This window comes from Piliocolobus tephrosceles, chromosome 8 (assembly GCF_002776525.5).
Source record: "Piliocolobus tephrosceles isolate RC106 chromosome 8, ASM277652v3, whole genome shotgun sequence".
In the NCBI taxonomy this organism is placed as follows: Eukaryota; Metazoa; Chordata; class Mammalia; order Primates; family Cercopithecidae; genus Piliocolobus; species Piliocolobus tephrosceles.
In genome coordinates, this window is record NC_045441.1 from 101184544 (window position 1) to 101202167 (window position 17624).

The 17624-nt window shown below is 37.6% G+C and overlaps 2 protein-coding genes across 7 annotated transcripts; one reads left to right on the forward strand and one right to left on the reverse strand.

Moving 5' to 3' along the window:
* Window positions 1-1628: 1628 nt before the first annotated feature.
* THAP5 (THAP domain containing 5) lies at window positions 1629-9147 on the reverse strand. 4 transcript variants are annotated; one of them, XM_023183038.3, is made up of 3 exons: window positions 8870-9147; window positions 5336-5406; window positions 1629-4483 (listed from the first exon to the last, which is right to left on the reverse strand). In XM_023183038.3, exon 3 carries the CDS (start codon window positions 4268-4270, stop codon window positions 3569-3571), a length of 702 nt encoding a protein of 233 aa, XP_023038806.1. In that variant the 5' UTR covers window positions 4271-4483; window positions 5336-5406; window positions 8870-9147; the 3' UTR covers window positions 1629-3568. The 4 variants fall into 4 exon arrangements, with proteins under 4 accessions (XP_023038806.1, XP_023038807.1, XP_023038805.2 ...); XM_023183039.3 differs by having other exon boundaries at window positions 8781-9147; XM_023183037.3 differs by having other exon boundaries at window positions 5214-5406; window positions 8781-9147.
* Window positions 9129-14156, forward strand: DNAJB9 (DnaJ heat shock protein family (Hsp40) member B9). 3 transcript variants are annotated; one of them, XM_023183041.2, is made up of 4 exons: window positions 9171-9478; window positions 10117-10269; window positions 11076-11302; window positions 12216-14156. In XM_023183041.2, the coding sequence occupies exons 3-4, from the start codon at window positions 11086-11088 to the stop codon at window positions 12665-12667; spliced, it is 669 nt and encodes a 222-aa protein (XP_023038809.1). In that variant the 5' UTR covers window positions 9171-9478; window positions 10117-10269; window positions 11076-11085; the 3' UTR covers window positions 12668-14156. The 3 variants fall into 3 exon arrangements, with proteins under 3 accessions (XP_023038808.1, XP_023038809.1, XP_023038810.1); XM_023183040.2 differs by lacking the exon at window positions 10117-10269 and having other exon boundaries at window positions 9129-9478; XM_023183042.2 differs by lacking the exon at window positions 10117-10269 and having other exon boundaries at window positions 9261-9339.
* Window positions 14157-17624: the final 3468 nt, after the last annotated feature.

A 17624-nucleotide genomic window follows, 5' to 3' on the forward strand; every position in this document is an offset into this window, starting at 1 on the left:
GATGCAGGGCAGCCTGGAGGCCCTTAACATAGGGTGTGGGAGCTAGAGGGAGTCAAAGACAGAGAATGAAAGTCTGAATAGGAATGTTTGCTTTAGAGAATGACTTCTAGCATGAAAATATGGGAGTGTTTCTCTTATTATACAGAAGACCAAATCAATGTACATCTTACACATATTGATGTCTCATGTCTCCCTAAAATGTATAAAAGCAAGCTGTACCCCAATCACCTTCAGCACATGCCATCAGGGCCTCCTGAGGCTGTGTCCAGGGCACGTCCTTAACCTTGGCAAAATAAATTTGAGACTTGTCTCGGATACACATCTGTACCGGATGAGGGTCTTTTAGTAATTAGGGTATCTTATTTACTGAGATGGGGTGAGGAATCCAGATTCAGTTCACAAGATTTCCCATTCTGCTCCTTTAGGTTGAGGGGATTGTAGAATCCTCACTGGATTTTGTTCATACTCGAACTCTAGCTACTACCTAGGAAAGAATAGTTGTTAAACAAGAAGGTGGAGCCTAAACACACCCATCTATCCATCCATCCATCAATCTTTTCATCTATATTTCTTCCCTTTCATCCATCTCATTTACCCTTACTTTCTTCCATTCAGATTTTGAGGAATATTCACTGTAGTTTTCAGGAGGTTCACAAATTTCTGAAGACTTTCTTACTCCAAATCCTAGGAAATCTTTCAATTTTAGAATGTATGTTTTAGGAACAAATTTGTTGCCTCAGGTGACAAGTATTGAATTTCATCAGCCCATTCCTTCACATGGATGATTGTGGGTTTCTACAGAAACAAATTACTGTGAAATGACAATTTTTTTTCATTCTGATGTGGGCAGCAATAAATACTGTACCCTGTATCCATTAGGCCTCAACGAATAAATACAGGAATAAAAATAATTTTTGGTTTTTAGTTTTAAGACCATTAATGACCTCATAAAAGACAGGATGAGCTAATGATTGTTTTGATTTTCTAAATGAAGCATGTGATGAGATCCTCATCTTGGGCAAGTGGGAAGGAGAGTCAGGAAAGGAAGGAAGGAGTGAGAGGGAATTTGAGAGTGGGGTTATGAACTTACCAGAAAAATACACTAACACTGCTGGGCTCATCTGATTTGTGGTCATGAATCTATAATCAAGTCTGCCCAATCATGTGATTTTTTTTTTCTATTCTACCAGCTCTTCTGATGTAGGAAGAGAAAAGGCAAAGAGATATTTGAACTCAACCAGGAATGTAGTTTAGGCAAGTGAGAACAATAGGCAAAAGAGCAATGTTGTTGAAAGTTTTACCGGAGAACGATTACTATGGTCCAGATAATCAGAATAAGGATGGACATGAATACAGAAAGGGTACTGTTTTTCAGATTTTGAAATATCTGCAGTACACTTAACAGCTGAGCATGCCCAATTCAAAAATCTGAAGACTGAAATGCCCTAGTGAGCATTTCCTTTGCATGTTATGTTCGTGCTCAAAAAGTTTCAGATTTTGGAGCATTTTGGATTTTCAGAGAAGATACAGTCAACCTTTACTTATAATTTATTAAAGAAATACAGCTAGTTTAAGTTTTCCCTGAGGAACCTGTAACTTTAAACAGAAAATTACTACAATGTACACTGTTGAAACTTAAGTTAATATATCATTTCTTTATTATGACTCAAGATTATTTTCATCTGTATTATTATAAATTAAGTATTCGCAAAACACATGGGAATACTTAATAACACTATTAACTCTATCAATTATCTACCCATAATTTATGCAAAGATTTTAAGTTTTCTCCCCCATTGTCACCTAAGACACTTCTAATTTTTTATAATTAGCTGACACACTTTCATACAGTACCAATTAATATTAGCCTAATGAAACTAAGTCAAATATGGCCAAAAATAATAATCATGCATTTACAAAACAATTAGAATATTATTTGCCATTCAGCATCAACTTTTATTGAGCACCTCCTATATTCCAGAACCAAAAACATATTTGTTCCTTACAAAATTCTTAAAGCCACCCTTTAAGGTAAGTAATAGTATCATCTACTTAACAGATGAGAAAACTTAAGAATCAGACTGATAGAACTTCCTCAATATCATAGGCAGAAACATAATTATATTGACTGCCAATTTTAAGAAAACATCTGTCACATTTGTGTCATTACTACAGTCTTTGCTTTTAGAGTTTTCTTAAAATCATGTGAATATAAACAGTATTTTTATTTACATTACCATCACTTCTCTTTCCTAAGAGAAATTCTTTGTTTCCCTAAGATCATGACCACTTATGTATAATTTCTTGCTTATAAATTTTAATAAAATATACATAAGTGGGAATGTACAGTATTAAGTATTACTCTATTATTCTGGAATTTAACAATGAACAAGCACATATTTTAAAAGCCACACCTACTAAGAAACAGATACAAACTGTGATTTCTAAAATATATTTAAAATTAACCTCATTAAAATTTTTGGTTTATAAATATAACTGTATAAATACAGAACATTTAGAAGCTTAGATGACTATGTATTTGATGGTTAGCCACATATAAGTTATTCTTTCAAGTTTGAAGTACCTCTCCTAAGAACTGGGCTAATGGATGGTTCCTTTAGTTCAACTGGCATAAAATTATAAAAGTTCTATCTTGGCCAGACGCAGTAGCTCATGCCTATAATCCCAGCACTTTGGGAGGCCGAGGCAGGTGGATCACCTGGGGTCAGGAGTTTGAGACCAGCCTGGCCAACATGGTGAAACCCCGTTTCTACTAAAAATACAGAAATAAGCCAGATGTGGTTGTGTGCACCTGTAATCCCAGCTATTCAGGAGGCTGAGGCAGGAGAATCGCTTGAACCCAGGAGGCAGAGGCTGCAGTGAGCTGAGATCAGGCCACTGCACTCCAGCCTGGGTTACAGAGTGAGACTCCATCTCTCCATCTAAAAAAAAAAAAAGTTTTATCTTCCTTTCTATTACAGATATATAACTGTAATATATAACTACAGCCAAAAGGTCAAACACCGCAGAATTCAATATTGAAAATAATACATAGTATCATCAAATTCTAGCCAACCTCTAGTATTAAGTATGCATTATCTTATAGAAAATGTGTTCTAATAGAAGTATCTTAATACAAAGGGAAGGCTCTATAAAGAACCGATTAGAAATCTAGTAAGTGCTTATTTTACAAATTAGGGACTGAGGCACAATCGTAAGTAACTTGCCCAAGTCATATGCCAGTAGTAGACCCAGGACTGATTCCTGAACCTGACTTCTAATCTGTGCTCTTTGACCACTTCTTTGTTTTCTCATGTTATAACTGAATCCTTTTATGTACTAAATTTTAATTTGGAAAAGTATAAAGTAATAAAACTGCTTTTCTTTCCAGCCCAACTCTCTCGTTTTTCTTAAATCAGCATTACAAGAATAGGATACAGTTCATAACTTTACAACACTCTCACAGGTTAAGATGAGAACTTTATACAGGAAAAAGTTTACTTTACATGTAGTTTGCTTTGGCTGGAAAAAGCTTATTTAACAATCATAGTTTTAAAACCTAGTTATTCTATATCATAGTGACTTCATATGTTGTAAAATGGTTTTCTATAATCTTGACATTTTCTTCAGATAGCCAGTTTTCCTGCTTTAACTGCCTTACAAGAGCTTCCAAAGACTTCAGTCTACCTAGAGTTTGTTGCTCTTTTAACTCTAGAAGAGTTATCTTTGAATGTAGCTTAGAGACTTTCTGCCAAAGATGTTCCTTATTTATATCTTGTCTGCAGTAAGAATGTTCTATTTGCAAAACTTCTGTCCCATAGTCTACATCCTTATACAAGGAGTCTTCGATGTCTATGTCTTCCATTTCCATAGTTTCTTTTTGGGTAGATATAAAAGAATTAACTGAAGGTTTAGAATTTTCTGCAGGTACAAAAATGGCAATAACAGATTCTTTACTTGTATTTAATTCTTCAACTGTTTGATTAATTGTGCTGAATAAGAACGGATTTTCCTGTGCTGACTTTATTTCCATGGAATTACTTGTGAAGTTTGGATTAGCAAGATGATTGGTAGTTACTTCAAGAATGTCTTGGGTTTCCAAAGATTGATGAATACTTTCTGAATTTGAAGTTGTCAAAGTAATGGTTGTAGAATTCAGATCCTCAAAACATGTGTGAAAACCACCTATTCCTGTATCTTGGTAAACTGATGTTTCCAAGGTAGATTCTGGTTTCCCAGTATGTTGTTTAACTAGATTAAGAGTTAACATGTTATTTTGTATACTTTCTGTTTTAGGAGCTGGTGGCTTTACCAAGGAAGATGAATGAAGTAATTCTGGATGTTGAGGGGGCACATTTGTGTTAACTATATTTTTCTTTGTCTCATTTAATACAAATGATTCTTCTGACTTGGCTTTTGGGCACACTTCTTTCTCATCTTCCAAGTTTTTCTTCTGGGATTTTTTTTTAGAAAGGTCCTTTCCCTAGAAAATAATATTTTCATGTTCTGAAAAAGAAGACCTTTACTGGCTTATTATGCTAGTGCTATTTAATTCTAATTTTGAGCACTACACTGGCCAAGCAATTTAGTTTAAAAAAAAAAAGGTTCTAAGTACATATACCTTAAAGTGTTTTCTAAAAAGCATTAATCCCATTCAATATACGACAGAAACATTTGAGATCATTCAAAAGACTAGTATATTGGGAGGCCAAGGCAGGCAGATCACCTGAGGCCAGTTCAAGACCAGCCTGGCTAACATGGTGAAACCCCCATCCCTACTAAAAATACAAAAATTAGCCGGGCGTGGTGGCAGGCGCCTGTAATCCCAGCTACTCAGGAGGCTGAGGCAAGAGAATGGCTTGAACCTGGGAGGCAGAGGTTGCAGTGAGCTGAGATCGTGCCACTGCACTCCAGCCAGGGTGAGAGAATGAGACCTTGTCTCACACACACAAAAAAGAAAGTATAAAAAATAAAACTCATGAACTTGTGTTAATAACTTAATAATGTATATCTCTTGCTTCTCTTAAGCTGTGCTTCATGACTTCAATTTTTTTTAAAATTATCACTTTTAGTAAAAGCACAAGTTAGTGCTCCCTTTTTTCCAAGTATCTGCTTACCCAAGTTATAGTTCCCTCAGTAACTCCCACCTGATCACCTGCCACCCTGCAATCTGCCACTCTGCTCAGCATTACCCCTCTCCCATACTGCAATACCTGATTGTCTTCAGGCAAAGAAAATATTGTTGGAACTGCAGTTTGTTTTAAATATCGAATACCCCATCTGATGTCAAGAGAGTCAGGAGTAAAATGGTCACTACATAGAAACTGGTATTTACTGGGAACCCATGAATCTCGCTTCATATTCTTTAACCACTTTTCCAGTCTTTCTTTGTCATGTAGAGGAAATCTGGAATTAAAAAAAAAAGAAGAAAAAAAGGAAAACTTCGCTATATTTTTACAATTTTGCCAAATTCCAACCCCATATATCTGGGTAACCCATGCATCAAGTAAGTGCTACAAGAGGAAGGCAATCATCCCTACCAAATAAGAGTATCTTCTTCACAACTAGTACCACTATCATCTCTGCAGTAAGAGGCCTAAGGTGTAAAACATGTAGCCAAAGCTCTTATCTGGTAAGAGCTGAACATAATTCAGAGTCCCTTCAAGTAAAATATATGTGTTCCTATAAAGGACAAAATCTATTTGTATTTTCTATGGATTATGTTCCATTTTTATATTGCTGTACAGTTTGCCTAGAACTAGAAAAGAGCTTTGTATAAATTATAAATTCCTATTCAAATGTATTTCATAATACCACCTCAAGTCAAATGGCTTGTTGTCTACAATTCAAGGCAGTATTAAGCTTTACAATTTATGTTAATATTTAAAAAATAAGTAGATTTTTCAAACAAATTATTTCAAACAAATGATTCAGCTGAAAGAGTACTGAAAATATTCTCTTTACTAGCATCAGCTTTAATTCTATCTATACGCAATCCAGTCTAATGGTACTACACTTCTATAACCAATGAACTGGGAACTCCAAAATTCAAGTTCTGAAGGAGAAACTCTGATACAAGAATGAAACATGTTAAAAGGGACATTCTCAGATATTTTACATAAATCAAATACAAATGGCAAGACAGCGCTGTATACATTTTGTTCCTGTACCTGACAACCTGGATTTACAGTTGGTGCTAACATTACAATGTATGGCAGAATTTGATAGAAAATTTTTCCTATCAATCTAAAAAGGTTTGGGTCAAAGTATACAAAACAATATTTGAAAATGGTTTATATTTCATTTGATAATTTTCCAAGAACACAGTCCAAGACACCACATAATTTCCTGTTTATAAGAATACTAACAATATAAGGTTTCTCATATAAAATGTAGCTGTTATACATTCCCTTCCCCCAATCCCAAACATTTAGCTTATGTTTTGTAGTAGCATCATTTTTTCCCCCTTAAATTCTGGTAACTTTTTAAGATGCCACGGAAAGTCTGGGTACTCTGTAAGATATAACTTTTAATCCTGATATCCTCATATGGAAAAAATCAGATACACTACCTTTGGAAATTCTAACCACAGAAACAATATTAATCATGTTTTAAAAATACTTTAACTTTACAAATATTAGGTTGTAAGTATGACAAGCATAACCAGAAAATTAATTTTAAAGGCAAACAAATTTTCTTTTAGAGGACCTGACTTCTTCTGGCCATTGGTAAATTCATTTCTCTTGTCACAACTGAAATGAGAATAGGCCTTTTACAATAATGCTTTTTACTGTAAATTCATGTATACAGATGCTGTTTGCAAATTATTTCCATTGTACCTATATGCTAAGTTATCAACTCATTAAAAAAATACTTTGTGAATATCCTTATTGGTAACTGGATTGTATTGCTTCAACAGGTAAATCTCTAAGAAATCTTGATCATGTTTCCTGAATAAATTATATCTTTATATTGATTCAATTCATTTGATAATTTTGTTTCACTGTCTTATGTAATTCCCCAAAAAGCATAAGATAATCACAGTACAGGCTGGACACTATATTAACTGAATTCCCAAATTCATATATATTTAAACTACAGTTTGCTGTAGTGTTAACATGAGTAAATTCAATTCAAGTTTGGCGCTACTGGAGAATAAAAGTAAATTTTTATTTTGTGGATTACACACGAAATTTTTTTTTAAAAATCCTAGAAATAATACCACTTTTACCAAATTCACATTTTCAGTGAAAAAAAAATCTTTACAATTCACTTGCATTATTTTTTCCTTCCTAAAAAGTTACTGTAAGGTCCACAAAGGTTAGTTAAAAATTTTAGTGTGGAGTTACACCTCATCTCCAATATCAAAGGCCAAATAAATCTGGGAAATACGAGGTTAAATCAAGTTCAACATGATCTTTTGCTACAAACATTCTCAGAGGTAGAGCCATTAGTACAGTAATATTTTCCTATAAACTGAAAGTGTATTAGATTGTTTTCCTCCCCCAAACATCTCTTTGCATCTTGAGGCAGGGCTTCAAGGCAGACAATTCTGGAAATATTGCCATGGATTGTGAATTACTCGGGGTTATCAGTTTTGTTTTTGAGTCGGAGTTTCGCTCTTGTTGCCCAGGCTGTGGTGCAATGGTGCGATCTCGGCTCACCTCAACCTCCACCTCCCGGTTCAAGTGATTCTCCCACCTCAGCCTCCCAAGTAGCTGAGATCACAGACATGCACCACCACGCCCGGCTAATTTTGTATTTTTAGTAGAGAAGGGGTTTCTCCATGTTAGTCAGGCTGGTCTCGAACTCCCGACCTCAGGTGATCTGCCCGCCTCGGCCTCCCAAAGTACTGGGATAGGCGTGAACCACCGCGCCCGGTGGGGTTATCAGTTTTTTTTTCCCCCATTAATTAAAATACTGGAAAGCAGTTGAATCATGAGTGAATAAGTCCTTTAGGTCTAAAGTAAAATGGGCAGAAAACAACGGCTGAAAATCTGAACCAGGTTAGATCTAAACGAATTGTTTTCAAATACAAGAAAAAATGGAAATGCAGTATTTTAAATATGTTGCTTTTCATGTGTTATGAATCATGTAAGTACTATTAACATCTCCGCGTTATAGATGAGATATGTGAGACACCAAAGCTTAATTTCCAAGAGGTCATTAAGTTACAAGGTAGTGGAACCAGGATCTAGCATTGAAGCCTGGATCCCTACTTATTATACGACACTGCTTTTCTGTACTTCTGAATAAAAATCAGTGCTTCAATAGTTTCATGGGAATATATTGTGGCTCTAGTAATTCTGAATAACAGAATAAAACCTTGTTCTCTGCAGAGTATCTACAGCCCTAAGCAGAAGACTAGTTTATAATTCTGGCTCTGACACTAAACTTTCAAGGTCGGTTACTTAATCATTTCGGGCCTCGGTTTCCTCAGGAGAAAAGTGGGATGAAATTATACCTATAGGACCTAACTCGCAGGGGGTGTAAATTAACTTTGCGTGCACCTTTCCACTGCGCAGGTTTCACGTATCTTAAATGGTGGTTAATGTTGTTCAATGAAATGAGATCACCTGAAGTGGGAAAAAGACTCTGAAAACCACAGAAGCCCGCGCAAACTTTACTGTTTTAACTGTTAACACCCAAACAGGCTCCTGGGCCTCGCCACCAGCCCGCAGTCCTCGCGCAGGAAGGGCATTGCTAGGTAAACTGAACTAGCGCCTTCCCCCCGTCTTCCCGCGGGCGACGGCTCACGAACGGAGTAGCTGAGGACTCACTGGCAGAGCGGACAGGAGACACCCAAGTCCAAAGGCCACAGGTCCAACGCCTCACAGCGAGGCTGACGCTTCTATTCCAGACAACTTACGGATAAAAACTCAGCTTCCGATCTTTATTGTTTCGTCCCCGGCGGTTCTTACAACAAATCGCTGCGCAATAGCGGGGCATCATTCGGGTGAGGCCCCGGGAAACCCGGGTTGGCGACAGGCGCAGGGCAGCCCTACTCACTGAGGCTGCGCCACAGAGCCAGGCCTCTCGAGTCACTGCGCCTGCGCTGGCATCTGCCGGGAACACCGCCTCGTCTATCGACTCACTTCCGCCTCCGCCGATTTAAGCACCGCCTTTTCGGGGGTTGGGGCCGGAAGTGGCGCACAGCCCTAGCGGCAACAACAGTTTTCCACGTGCGCGTAGGGCGCCGGGGTCACGTGGGGAGGCAGAAGCCAATGGGGAAGCGTTTCGTGTAGGTCCTCTGAGGTGGTGGCGCCAGCGGCTGCCTGCTGCCAGTGAGAAAGCTGGCTGAGAGGGGACTGGGCGCCGGCGACGAGGGAGGAGCGCTAGGTCGGTATTGGACCGAGATTACGGTGCGCGCCAGCCACGGGAGGCCGCGGTGAGGGGCCGGGCCCGACCAGCCGACCCGAGCCGATCGTCAGGGTTGCCAGCGCCTCTGTGGAGGAGCAGCAGTAGTCGGAGGGTGCAGGTGAGGGAGGAGGCCGAGGTCGTGGGGAGGGGAGTTCGGAGGGTAGCGCAGACCTGTCTTTGTGAGCTGAATTGGCCTCGGTGTCCGCCACGGTCGCCGCAGGGACAAGGGACTGCATGTTTTTGGCCGAGAGAATAGAAGAACGGAGAGAGCCGCCTCACAGAATCGTGTTTTGGGTTGTGCCGCTGGCTTTCACGGGCGCCGGATTAGAGTCTGGTTCTCAGGCGGCCTCTACGGCGGGGCCTGGGCGGGCAGGGAAGGTGCCAGTCGCCTTTAGGTGAAGGTTGGACGGTGCAGCCCAGCCGGCCACCGAGGCTGGGGAATAAGGCACGGGCTGCTGGCTGGTGGGGCCGTCTTGGGGATGAGAAGTCTGTACAATACAAAACTAGTCAGCTCAAAAAAAAAATCAAATTCCACCTTGAGACCGTGGAATAACGTCTACTGAACCAGTGAGGCGCCTCCCTGTCAGTTTTAGATCCGCCCTTTGACTAGGGAGCAACCTGCAGTTGACGCAGCGTCCATGGGACACACTCTGTTTGTGTTCCTTAAACCGAGAGGTGGTTCTTGATCCTTGGTACCCGTGACTACGAGTAAGTCTCTGAAAATAAGTAATCTACCTGCCTGCTAATTACTCTCAGGAAAGGCCACTGGAGAGGAAACCAGGCAATTTCCACAAACCGTAGTGGTGGTTTTCGTCAGCCTTGTTATGGCATCAGGTTACTAAGGACCCTGGTGGTACCATATTCAAAAAAACAGGATCCATCCCTTCGTTTTGAATCTCAAGTCACTGAGTACGTATTGTCAAGAATTGTAAGCTAACATTTCTTTAATGGTTTAAAGGTAAGAGAAATATTTTACCTGCTGAGAAGTGTTAAAGAAGGTTAAGAATCTGCCTTAACCACAGTAGAAATTATCAAAGTTCATTTTCCTGGCAGCTGTAGTAGAAATCTTAAGTTCTGTTCATCATGAGTTGTAAACAATATTTAGCCATGCTTCTTGGTTAAACATTTGGGATCTTACATTTGGGAAAAACACAACATTCTAGTATTGTCAGTATTAATATTGTGATATTAAGATTCTCTACTAGCAGTCCTTGGCTCACCTGTTGAAAGCTGAATTTTTAGAGAGAGATTAATACTAATTTACATATACTGGGCTATTTACCTTGGTGCTCCACCTTTTTTTTTTTTTTTTAATTTTTTTTCTATGAAGTTAAATACATTATTACTTTCAGGATATGAATTCTTGAAAGGAAGGTTGGGATCTTACTTGATTTTCTTTTTTTTCTTCAATGCTTGCATATGATGTATCTTCAATATAAACTGTTTAAAAATCAGTTATTGAAAATTTTCTATCTCCTTTGTGTATGGCCAGAGTATTAGTGGGCAAAACCAAGAATTATTTTTGTTCTCAATAAGGTTAAGCCAGTTTGGGAGTTACAAAACTATAAGTGAAACTACATGTGAACAGGTACAAGATACTGTATGCTTAACATTTTGATACTGCATTAGGTTTACCTTGTGTTGGATTTCTTTTAAAACAAAAAGTTTTAAGATTAGCTCCATCCATAACATTTTTTTCTTCTTTTCTGTTTTAGGATATTAGAAATGGCTACTCCCCAGTCACTTTTCATCTTTGCAATCTGCATTTTAATGATAACAGAATTAATTCTGGCCTCAAAAAGCTACTATGATATCTTAGGTGTGCCAAAATCGGCATCAGAGCGCCAAATCAAGAAGGCCTTTCACAAGTTGGCCATGAAGTACCACCCTGACAAAAATAAGAGCCCGGATGCTGAAGCAAAATTCAGAGAGATTGCAGAAGGTAAATAAATGACAATCTCTGAGGTGTCATGACTATTAACTAGTAAGGAGAATCATAGGTGGAGTGGGATTTATGTATAGATATTGCATGATTCCCTGAGATTATTTTATTACAGATGCTTTGATTCCTGAATAAATACATGAAAGAATAATAGATAATTTTATTGGTATACATATCTAAACATATTGAAAATCTATTATTCTATGTTATTTATAAGATCACTGTTGTTTCTATGACAAAAAGAATTTTAGGTACCCAAAATTCTTATCAACTAACTTATGAAACAGAATATTTTACCATTTTAAACATTAAATACATAAAAAGTAAACTAGACTCTAAAGTGCTTTATTCACTTGATCTGCGTTTCAAAGCCATATTTGTCTTTAAAAAAAAAATTGAAACAAATTTTGATTTCGGACTAGCTCTAGAACAAATTGCACCTGCTGAGCATTCAGTAATTATTGTTGGGTGAAGGTAACCGAGCAGGGAGTTAGAATTAAACATTTACTTTAGCAAGGAGGTGCAAAATCTTAATTCCTATTAATTGGTTATAGTTGATGGTTTAATTTTTTAATACAATTAATTATTTCACACAAATAATATGAAGATTAAAGAACTCTGTAATTGTTGCCCACATGTTTATTTGTAGTAATGGTATCATTTAATAACTATTTATTGAGTATTATAGATGGCATTGTGCCAACTGCTGATAATACAGCAGTTAATAAGTTTCTACCTTGTTTTATAAGTTTGATTAACTTGATGCTTTTATTTGTAGTGTTTTGCTTTTATTTCTGATGTGAAATTCTTCCCTAAAATAATAATATTCAGTCCACTTACTTTAAGAGATTTGAATGTATGTAATTTTGAATATTTTACCTTCAGTTACTAAAAATATTTTTATCTTTTTCAGCATATGAGACACTCTCAGATGCTAATAGACGAAAAGAGTATGATACACTTGGACACACGGCTTTTACTAATGGTAAAGGACAAAGAGGTAGTGGAAGTTCTTTTGAGAAGTCATTTAACTTCAATTTTGATGACTTATTTAAAGACTTTGGCTTTTTTGGTCAAAACCAAAACACTCGATCCAAGAAGCATTTTGAAAATCATTTCCAGACACGCCAGGATGGTTCCAGTAGACAAAGGCATCATTTCCAAGAGTTTTCTTTTGGAGCTGGATTATTTGATGACATGTTTGAAGATATGGAGAAAATGTTTTCTTTTAGTGGTTTTGACTCTACCAATCGGCATACAGTACAGACTGAAAATAGATTTCATGGATCTAGCAAGCACTGCAGGACTGTCACTCAACGAAGAGGAAATATGGTTACCACATACACTGACTGTTCAGGACAGTAGTTCTTTTTCTGTTCTCACTAAATCCAACTAGTTGACTCTTCCTCATTACCTTTGATGCTAAACAATTTTCTGTGAACTATTTTGACAAGTGCATGATTTCACTTTAAACAATTTGTTATAGCCATTAAATATATTTAAGGTTTTTTTTTTTTTTTTGACAAATTCAGCAACATTCAACTAGTAGACAAAATGCTAATTATTTCCCTGATTAGGAAAGTTTCTTTAAAAAACACATTATTTTGCCTAGTTCTTTATCTCTACCTGCCCTTGGGCTCACTAATGTCACCAGTTTCATTACCAAGAAAAGATTGAGTTTACCTGATTAAACTTTAAAAGTTATTGTAGATTTAAGTTGTGTGAACCTAATGATTTTTGCAGTTAAACCTTTACTAATTGAAAGTTGCATGTTCTGTAACATCTGTGACTTGGGTTGCAGAATGTACATGAAACTGTATAATTGAGTCATTCAGCAAAGGAGAACAGTATCTTGGTTAATTGCTAATGAAAGGTTGAGAAAGGGATGGTTTGATATTTACCACAGCACTCTGCCTTTCTACAGTAGAGCTGGGGTAAATGAAATGGTTTTATTGCCCATAGTCATTTAGGCTGGAAAAAAGTTGAAAACTTACGAAATATTGCCAAGAGATTGTCATGTGTTTGGTTCCAGGCTAAAAATGATTTTGTAGTGTTGAAATCATAGCTACTTACATGTCTTTTCACATTTCTTTCTTAGTTGTAGGCACTCTTAGGTCTTAATATGGATTTATGTGTTTGTGTGTGTAGTCTCTCCTCTCGCTACTCATCTTTATCTAGAGATTGACTAATACCTCATTCTGTTTGTAAAACCAGCCAGTAATTTCTGTGCAACCTTACTATGTGCAATATTTTTAAATCCTGAGAAATGTGTGCTTTTGTTTTCAGATACTTTTTTCTTTAGTTCTGCACTTTTCCATATTATACTCCATATGAGTATTAATCCTGTGGATACATATTAAAACAAATGTCTCATACAACATTGTTTGTGAGAGAAATATAAATATTTACAACCTGATCTTCATTGTTGTTTTATTGTTAAACGTTTATTATGCAACTCTGGAGGTATAGAGAGCATATAAGCTATGGGACATATGCTGATTGCAGGTTATATTCATGAAGTTACTTTTGACTAACCTGAAAACTCTGATAGGATTTTATCTGTCATTTGGTAATTTCTACTGCATTCTTCTGTCACACATTTTGATAGCTTGAAGATATTTTTAATTATAATTTTGTTGTGTTTGTTTGCTAGGAGCAAGCGTTCCTGCTCCCAGTTCTTTCATCTTTAGGCCTGGTTGGGAAAAAGCAGAAACTTTACATAAAGCCGTATTTCTTAATCATCTTTAATTTGAAACTTAAGAAAATGAAGTTATTCTGTTATATTTATGTAACTTATTTCCTGGAAGTTATATCTACTAGTTTTGTTTGATAATAAAATTAGCGATACCTTGAATTTTGGGCTGAGGATTATCTGTAGCCAATTAAAAAAAAAATCAACTTTTGAGACATTACAGTAATATATAAAGCAGAAGAGTGTGGATTGGGAAATAAATGAGAAAAACCACAATCAGGATGTCCTGGAGAAGCTTTAAGGATTGGATTTGGGTGAGGTAGAATTCATTCATACTAAATTTACTGAAGAACTGCATTGGAAAGCTCTGCTGTTTACGACTTCCTCCAGGTAAACAGTTGTTAACAAAAGTAACTTTTTCCTCAGGCAAGGGACTAAACAAGTCTTGAAAGAAGGGTTATTTGGGGGAAGACTTCCCAGTTGAGAGTATTAGGGTTGAGGTGAAGGCAGAGTAGAAGTGAAGTGAATTTTCACTTGAAGGTCAAGAGGGTGCTGGTGAGAAATGCGGCACTCCCAAATTAAAGCCTCCTTATGTTGGCTTGGTGGGAAACAACTTCTCTGCATGCAGACCACATACCTGTGGGTACCTGCTGGTTAAAAAACCCTGACAATTTAGCTGAGTGTGATGGCATGCACCTGTAGTCCCAGCTACTCTGGAAGCTGAGGTGGGAGGATCACTTGAGCTCAGGAGTTTAAGGCTGCAGTGAGCTATGATTGGCCACTGCCTGGCAATTTACTGAGACCACCGTTCCTATTCAAAAGAGATTTAATGCAGACACATAACTGCTTTTCTCAGCTATCTGTGCAATTTGATCTAATCCTTCATAAATACACTGATGTCCAAATAATGTCAGACATTTAAGGAAAACTGACAGCTAGGAAAAGAAGCCCTAATGAATAGCCCTGACAATATAATTAAGAGATTGAAAGAATTTAAGATTCTAGTATCAGATTTTTTAAATAGAATATTGCTTCAACAAATACAGTTCTTGTCTTAACCTGTTTACTTCAGGATTTCTTTAATGATGGTGTCAGACAGAACAGATGAAGTAATGTGAACTCACATTTGGTTTACAATTACATCTAATAGCCAAAGCCAATGGGAGGTAAGAGATATGTGGTACATGTATTCCCTACTATGCAGGCCTACTTTGTCCTGTGAAATTCATATTCTTCCTCATATCTCAACTTTGTTACTCAACTTCCTCGCAAACTTCTCTCCAAAGGTTGCCCTAATGTGGAGCTACCTAAATAATTTATTGTGCAGTTCTATTTACTGTTATTCAGTATGATACACCATAAGTGGTGAGCAGGGTGGTGGGGGTGATTGCAGTCTTGTGGAAAAAAACAAGCAATAACCATATGAATAAATTATAAACTGATAAAGTATGGAAAAAGAAAATGTAGCACAGGAGAGGAGAATTGGGAGAGCAGGCAGGTTGAGGATGTGTTGCAATTTTTGACAGGATTGTCAGTGTTGGCCTCATTGAGAAGGTAAATTTGAGCAGAGACTTGAAGGGAATTGTTTGTACAGAAGGTGGAAGCGTACGTGGGAAGTTGCAAGAATGGCAAAGAAGTGAGCATAACTGAAGGCCAGTAAGCAAACCAGAGTAGTAGAAGATGAATTCATAAAGATAAGGGGTTGAAAGCAGATCACCTAGGGCCTTGCCAACCTTTGTAAAGGATTTGACTTTGGAATGATGGCTGAGCTTGGAGCAGATAAATGACTTGATCTTTAAATCATTTTAAAAGGGTCACTCCACCTGCTTTGTTCAGAATAGACATAGAGGGGCAATGGTGAAATAGGGAGACAGTTTGGAGGCTATTTCAGTATTCTAGGATGAGATATTGTTGCAGCTTGTGCATTGCATGAGGGTGGCAGCAGTGGAAGTGGTAGGAAGTGGTTGGATTCCAGATGTATTCTGCAAGTAGAGCTACCAGGATTTGCTTATGGATTAGATAAGCAAAAGTAGGTGTAAAAGACAGAGGAGAAAACTATGATTCTAAGTTTCATGTTCTGAGTAACTGGAAATACAGAGTAGCCTTTAAGATGGGAGAGGCTGCAGAAAGAAGACATTTAGGAGGAAAAATCAGAAGTTCAGCTTAGATATACCAAATTTGAGATGATGAGTAAATGGGTGGAGATATGCCTGAAGTTTGGGAGAGAGAGTGAAGCTGGAAATACACATTTTGGGACTGTCAAAATATGTGATATTTAAAACTTTGAGAGTAGATGAAATTACTGAGGGAAAGTGTAGACATATAAAAAGCAATTGAATAACTGAGTCCCCTGGTACTCTTAAAAATGCAAAAAGAAAATAAGAAGCCTACAAAGGCATCTGAGAAGCAGCAGCCAGTGACTAATGAGTTTTGCGTCTTGGAAGGAAGTGAAATAAATATATCAAGAAGTAGAAAGCGGCCAAGCATGGTAGCTCATGCCTGTAAACCTAGCACTTTGGGAGGCCAAGGCAGGTGGATTGCTTGAGGTCAGGAGTTCGAGACCAGCCTGATCAACATGATGAAACCCCGTCTCTACTAAAAATACAAAAATTAGCCAAGTGTGGTGGCAAGTGCCTGTATTCCCAGCTACTTGAGAGGCTGAGGCAGGAGAATCACCTGCATCCAGGAGGTGGAGGTTGTGGTGAGCTGAGATCATGACACTGCACTCTAGCCTGGATGACAAAGCGAGACTCTGTCTCAAGAAAAAAGAAAAAAAGAAGTAGAAAGTGATCAGCCTTGTAAAATGCTGCCACTAAGTCCAGTAAGATGATGACTGAGAACTAACCATTGTTGTTTTTAGCAATACTGATATCAAAAATGACCTGGATGCCAATTTCTATCAAGTTGTAGGGGTGAGCCTGATTGGAGCAGGTTTAAAACAGAATGGCAGCAAGATTAAGTGCTCTTAAATTATTTGAAAAAAAATATTTCTGGACAGAATTTTTATCATAGACTTTTTAGTAGAGTATCAGCTATGATTCAATCCATGTAGCAACAGCTTATTCTTCAGAATGATGTTCTATAGGAGTAGGAAGTATGCTGTGAAAAAAAAATCATGTTTAAATAGATTTGTGAAATCTGGGTTGGGATTCAAACCTTGTTAAATATGTTTCTTTTTAGGTGAGTGCTAGGGTCTGAATGTTTGTGTCCTCCCCGTATTCATATAGTATTAGGAGATAGGGCGATTATAGTATTAGGAGATAGAGCGATAGAGTAATTAGGTCAGGGGGCAGAATTCTCATGAATGGGATTAGTGCCCTTGTAAAAAGGGCCCAAGGGAGATCACTCATTTTTTCTACCATGTGAGGTTAGAGAAGATCCATGAGGAAGAGGGCTGTCATCAAACAGTCAATCTGCTAGTGCCTTCATCTTAGACTTCGCAGCCCCTAGAACTGTGAGAAATAAATTTCTGTGTTTTATAAGCCACACAGTCTATGGCATCTTGTCATGAGTCTAAACAGACTGAGACAGTGAGCTGCTCAGAATTCTCAACATACTAATCTATGTTGTGAATCTTTGGTAGAGATACCAAATATTGTTTGCTTAATTTATTGGACCATGGAAACATTT

Coding starts and splice junctions, on each gene's coding strand:
- THAP5 (XM_023183036.3), bottom strand. CDS start 8,952: ATGATGCCCCGCTATTGCGCAGCGATTTGTTGTAAGAACCGCCGGGGA. Junction 5,407..8,869: donor CGGAAGCTGAGTTTTTATCC/GTAAGTTGTCTG, acceptor TTTTAATTCCAG/ATTTCCTCTACATGACAAAG. Junction 4,484..5,213: donor CTTTGCCTGAAGACAATCAG/GTATTGCAGTAT, acceptor ATTATTTTCTAG/GGAAAGGACCTTTCTAAAAA.
- DNAJB9 (XM_023183040.2), top strand. CDS start 11,086: ATGGCTACTCCCCAGTCACTTTTCATCTTTGCAATCTGCATTTTAATG. Junction 11,303..12,215: donor ATTCAGAGAGATTGCAGAAG/GTAAATAAATGA, acceptor TATCTTTTTCAG/CATATGAGACACTCTCAGAT.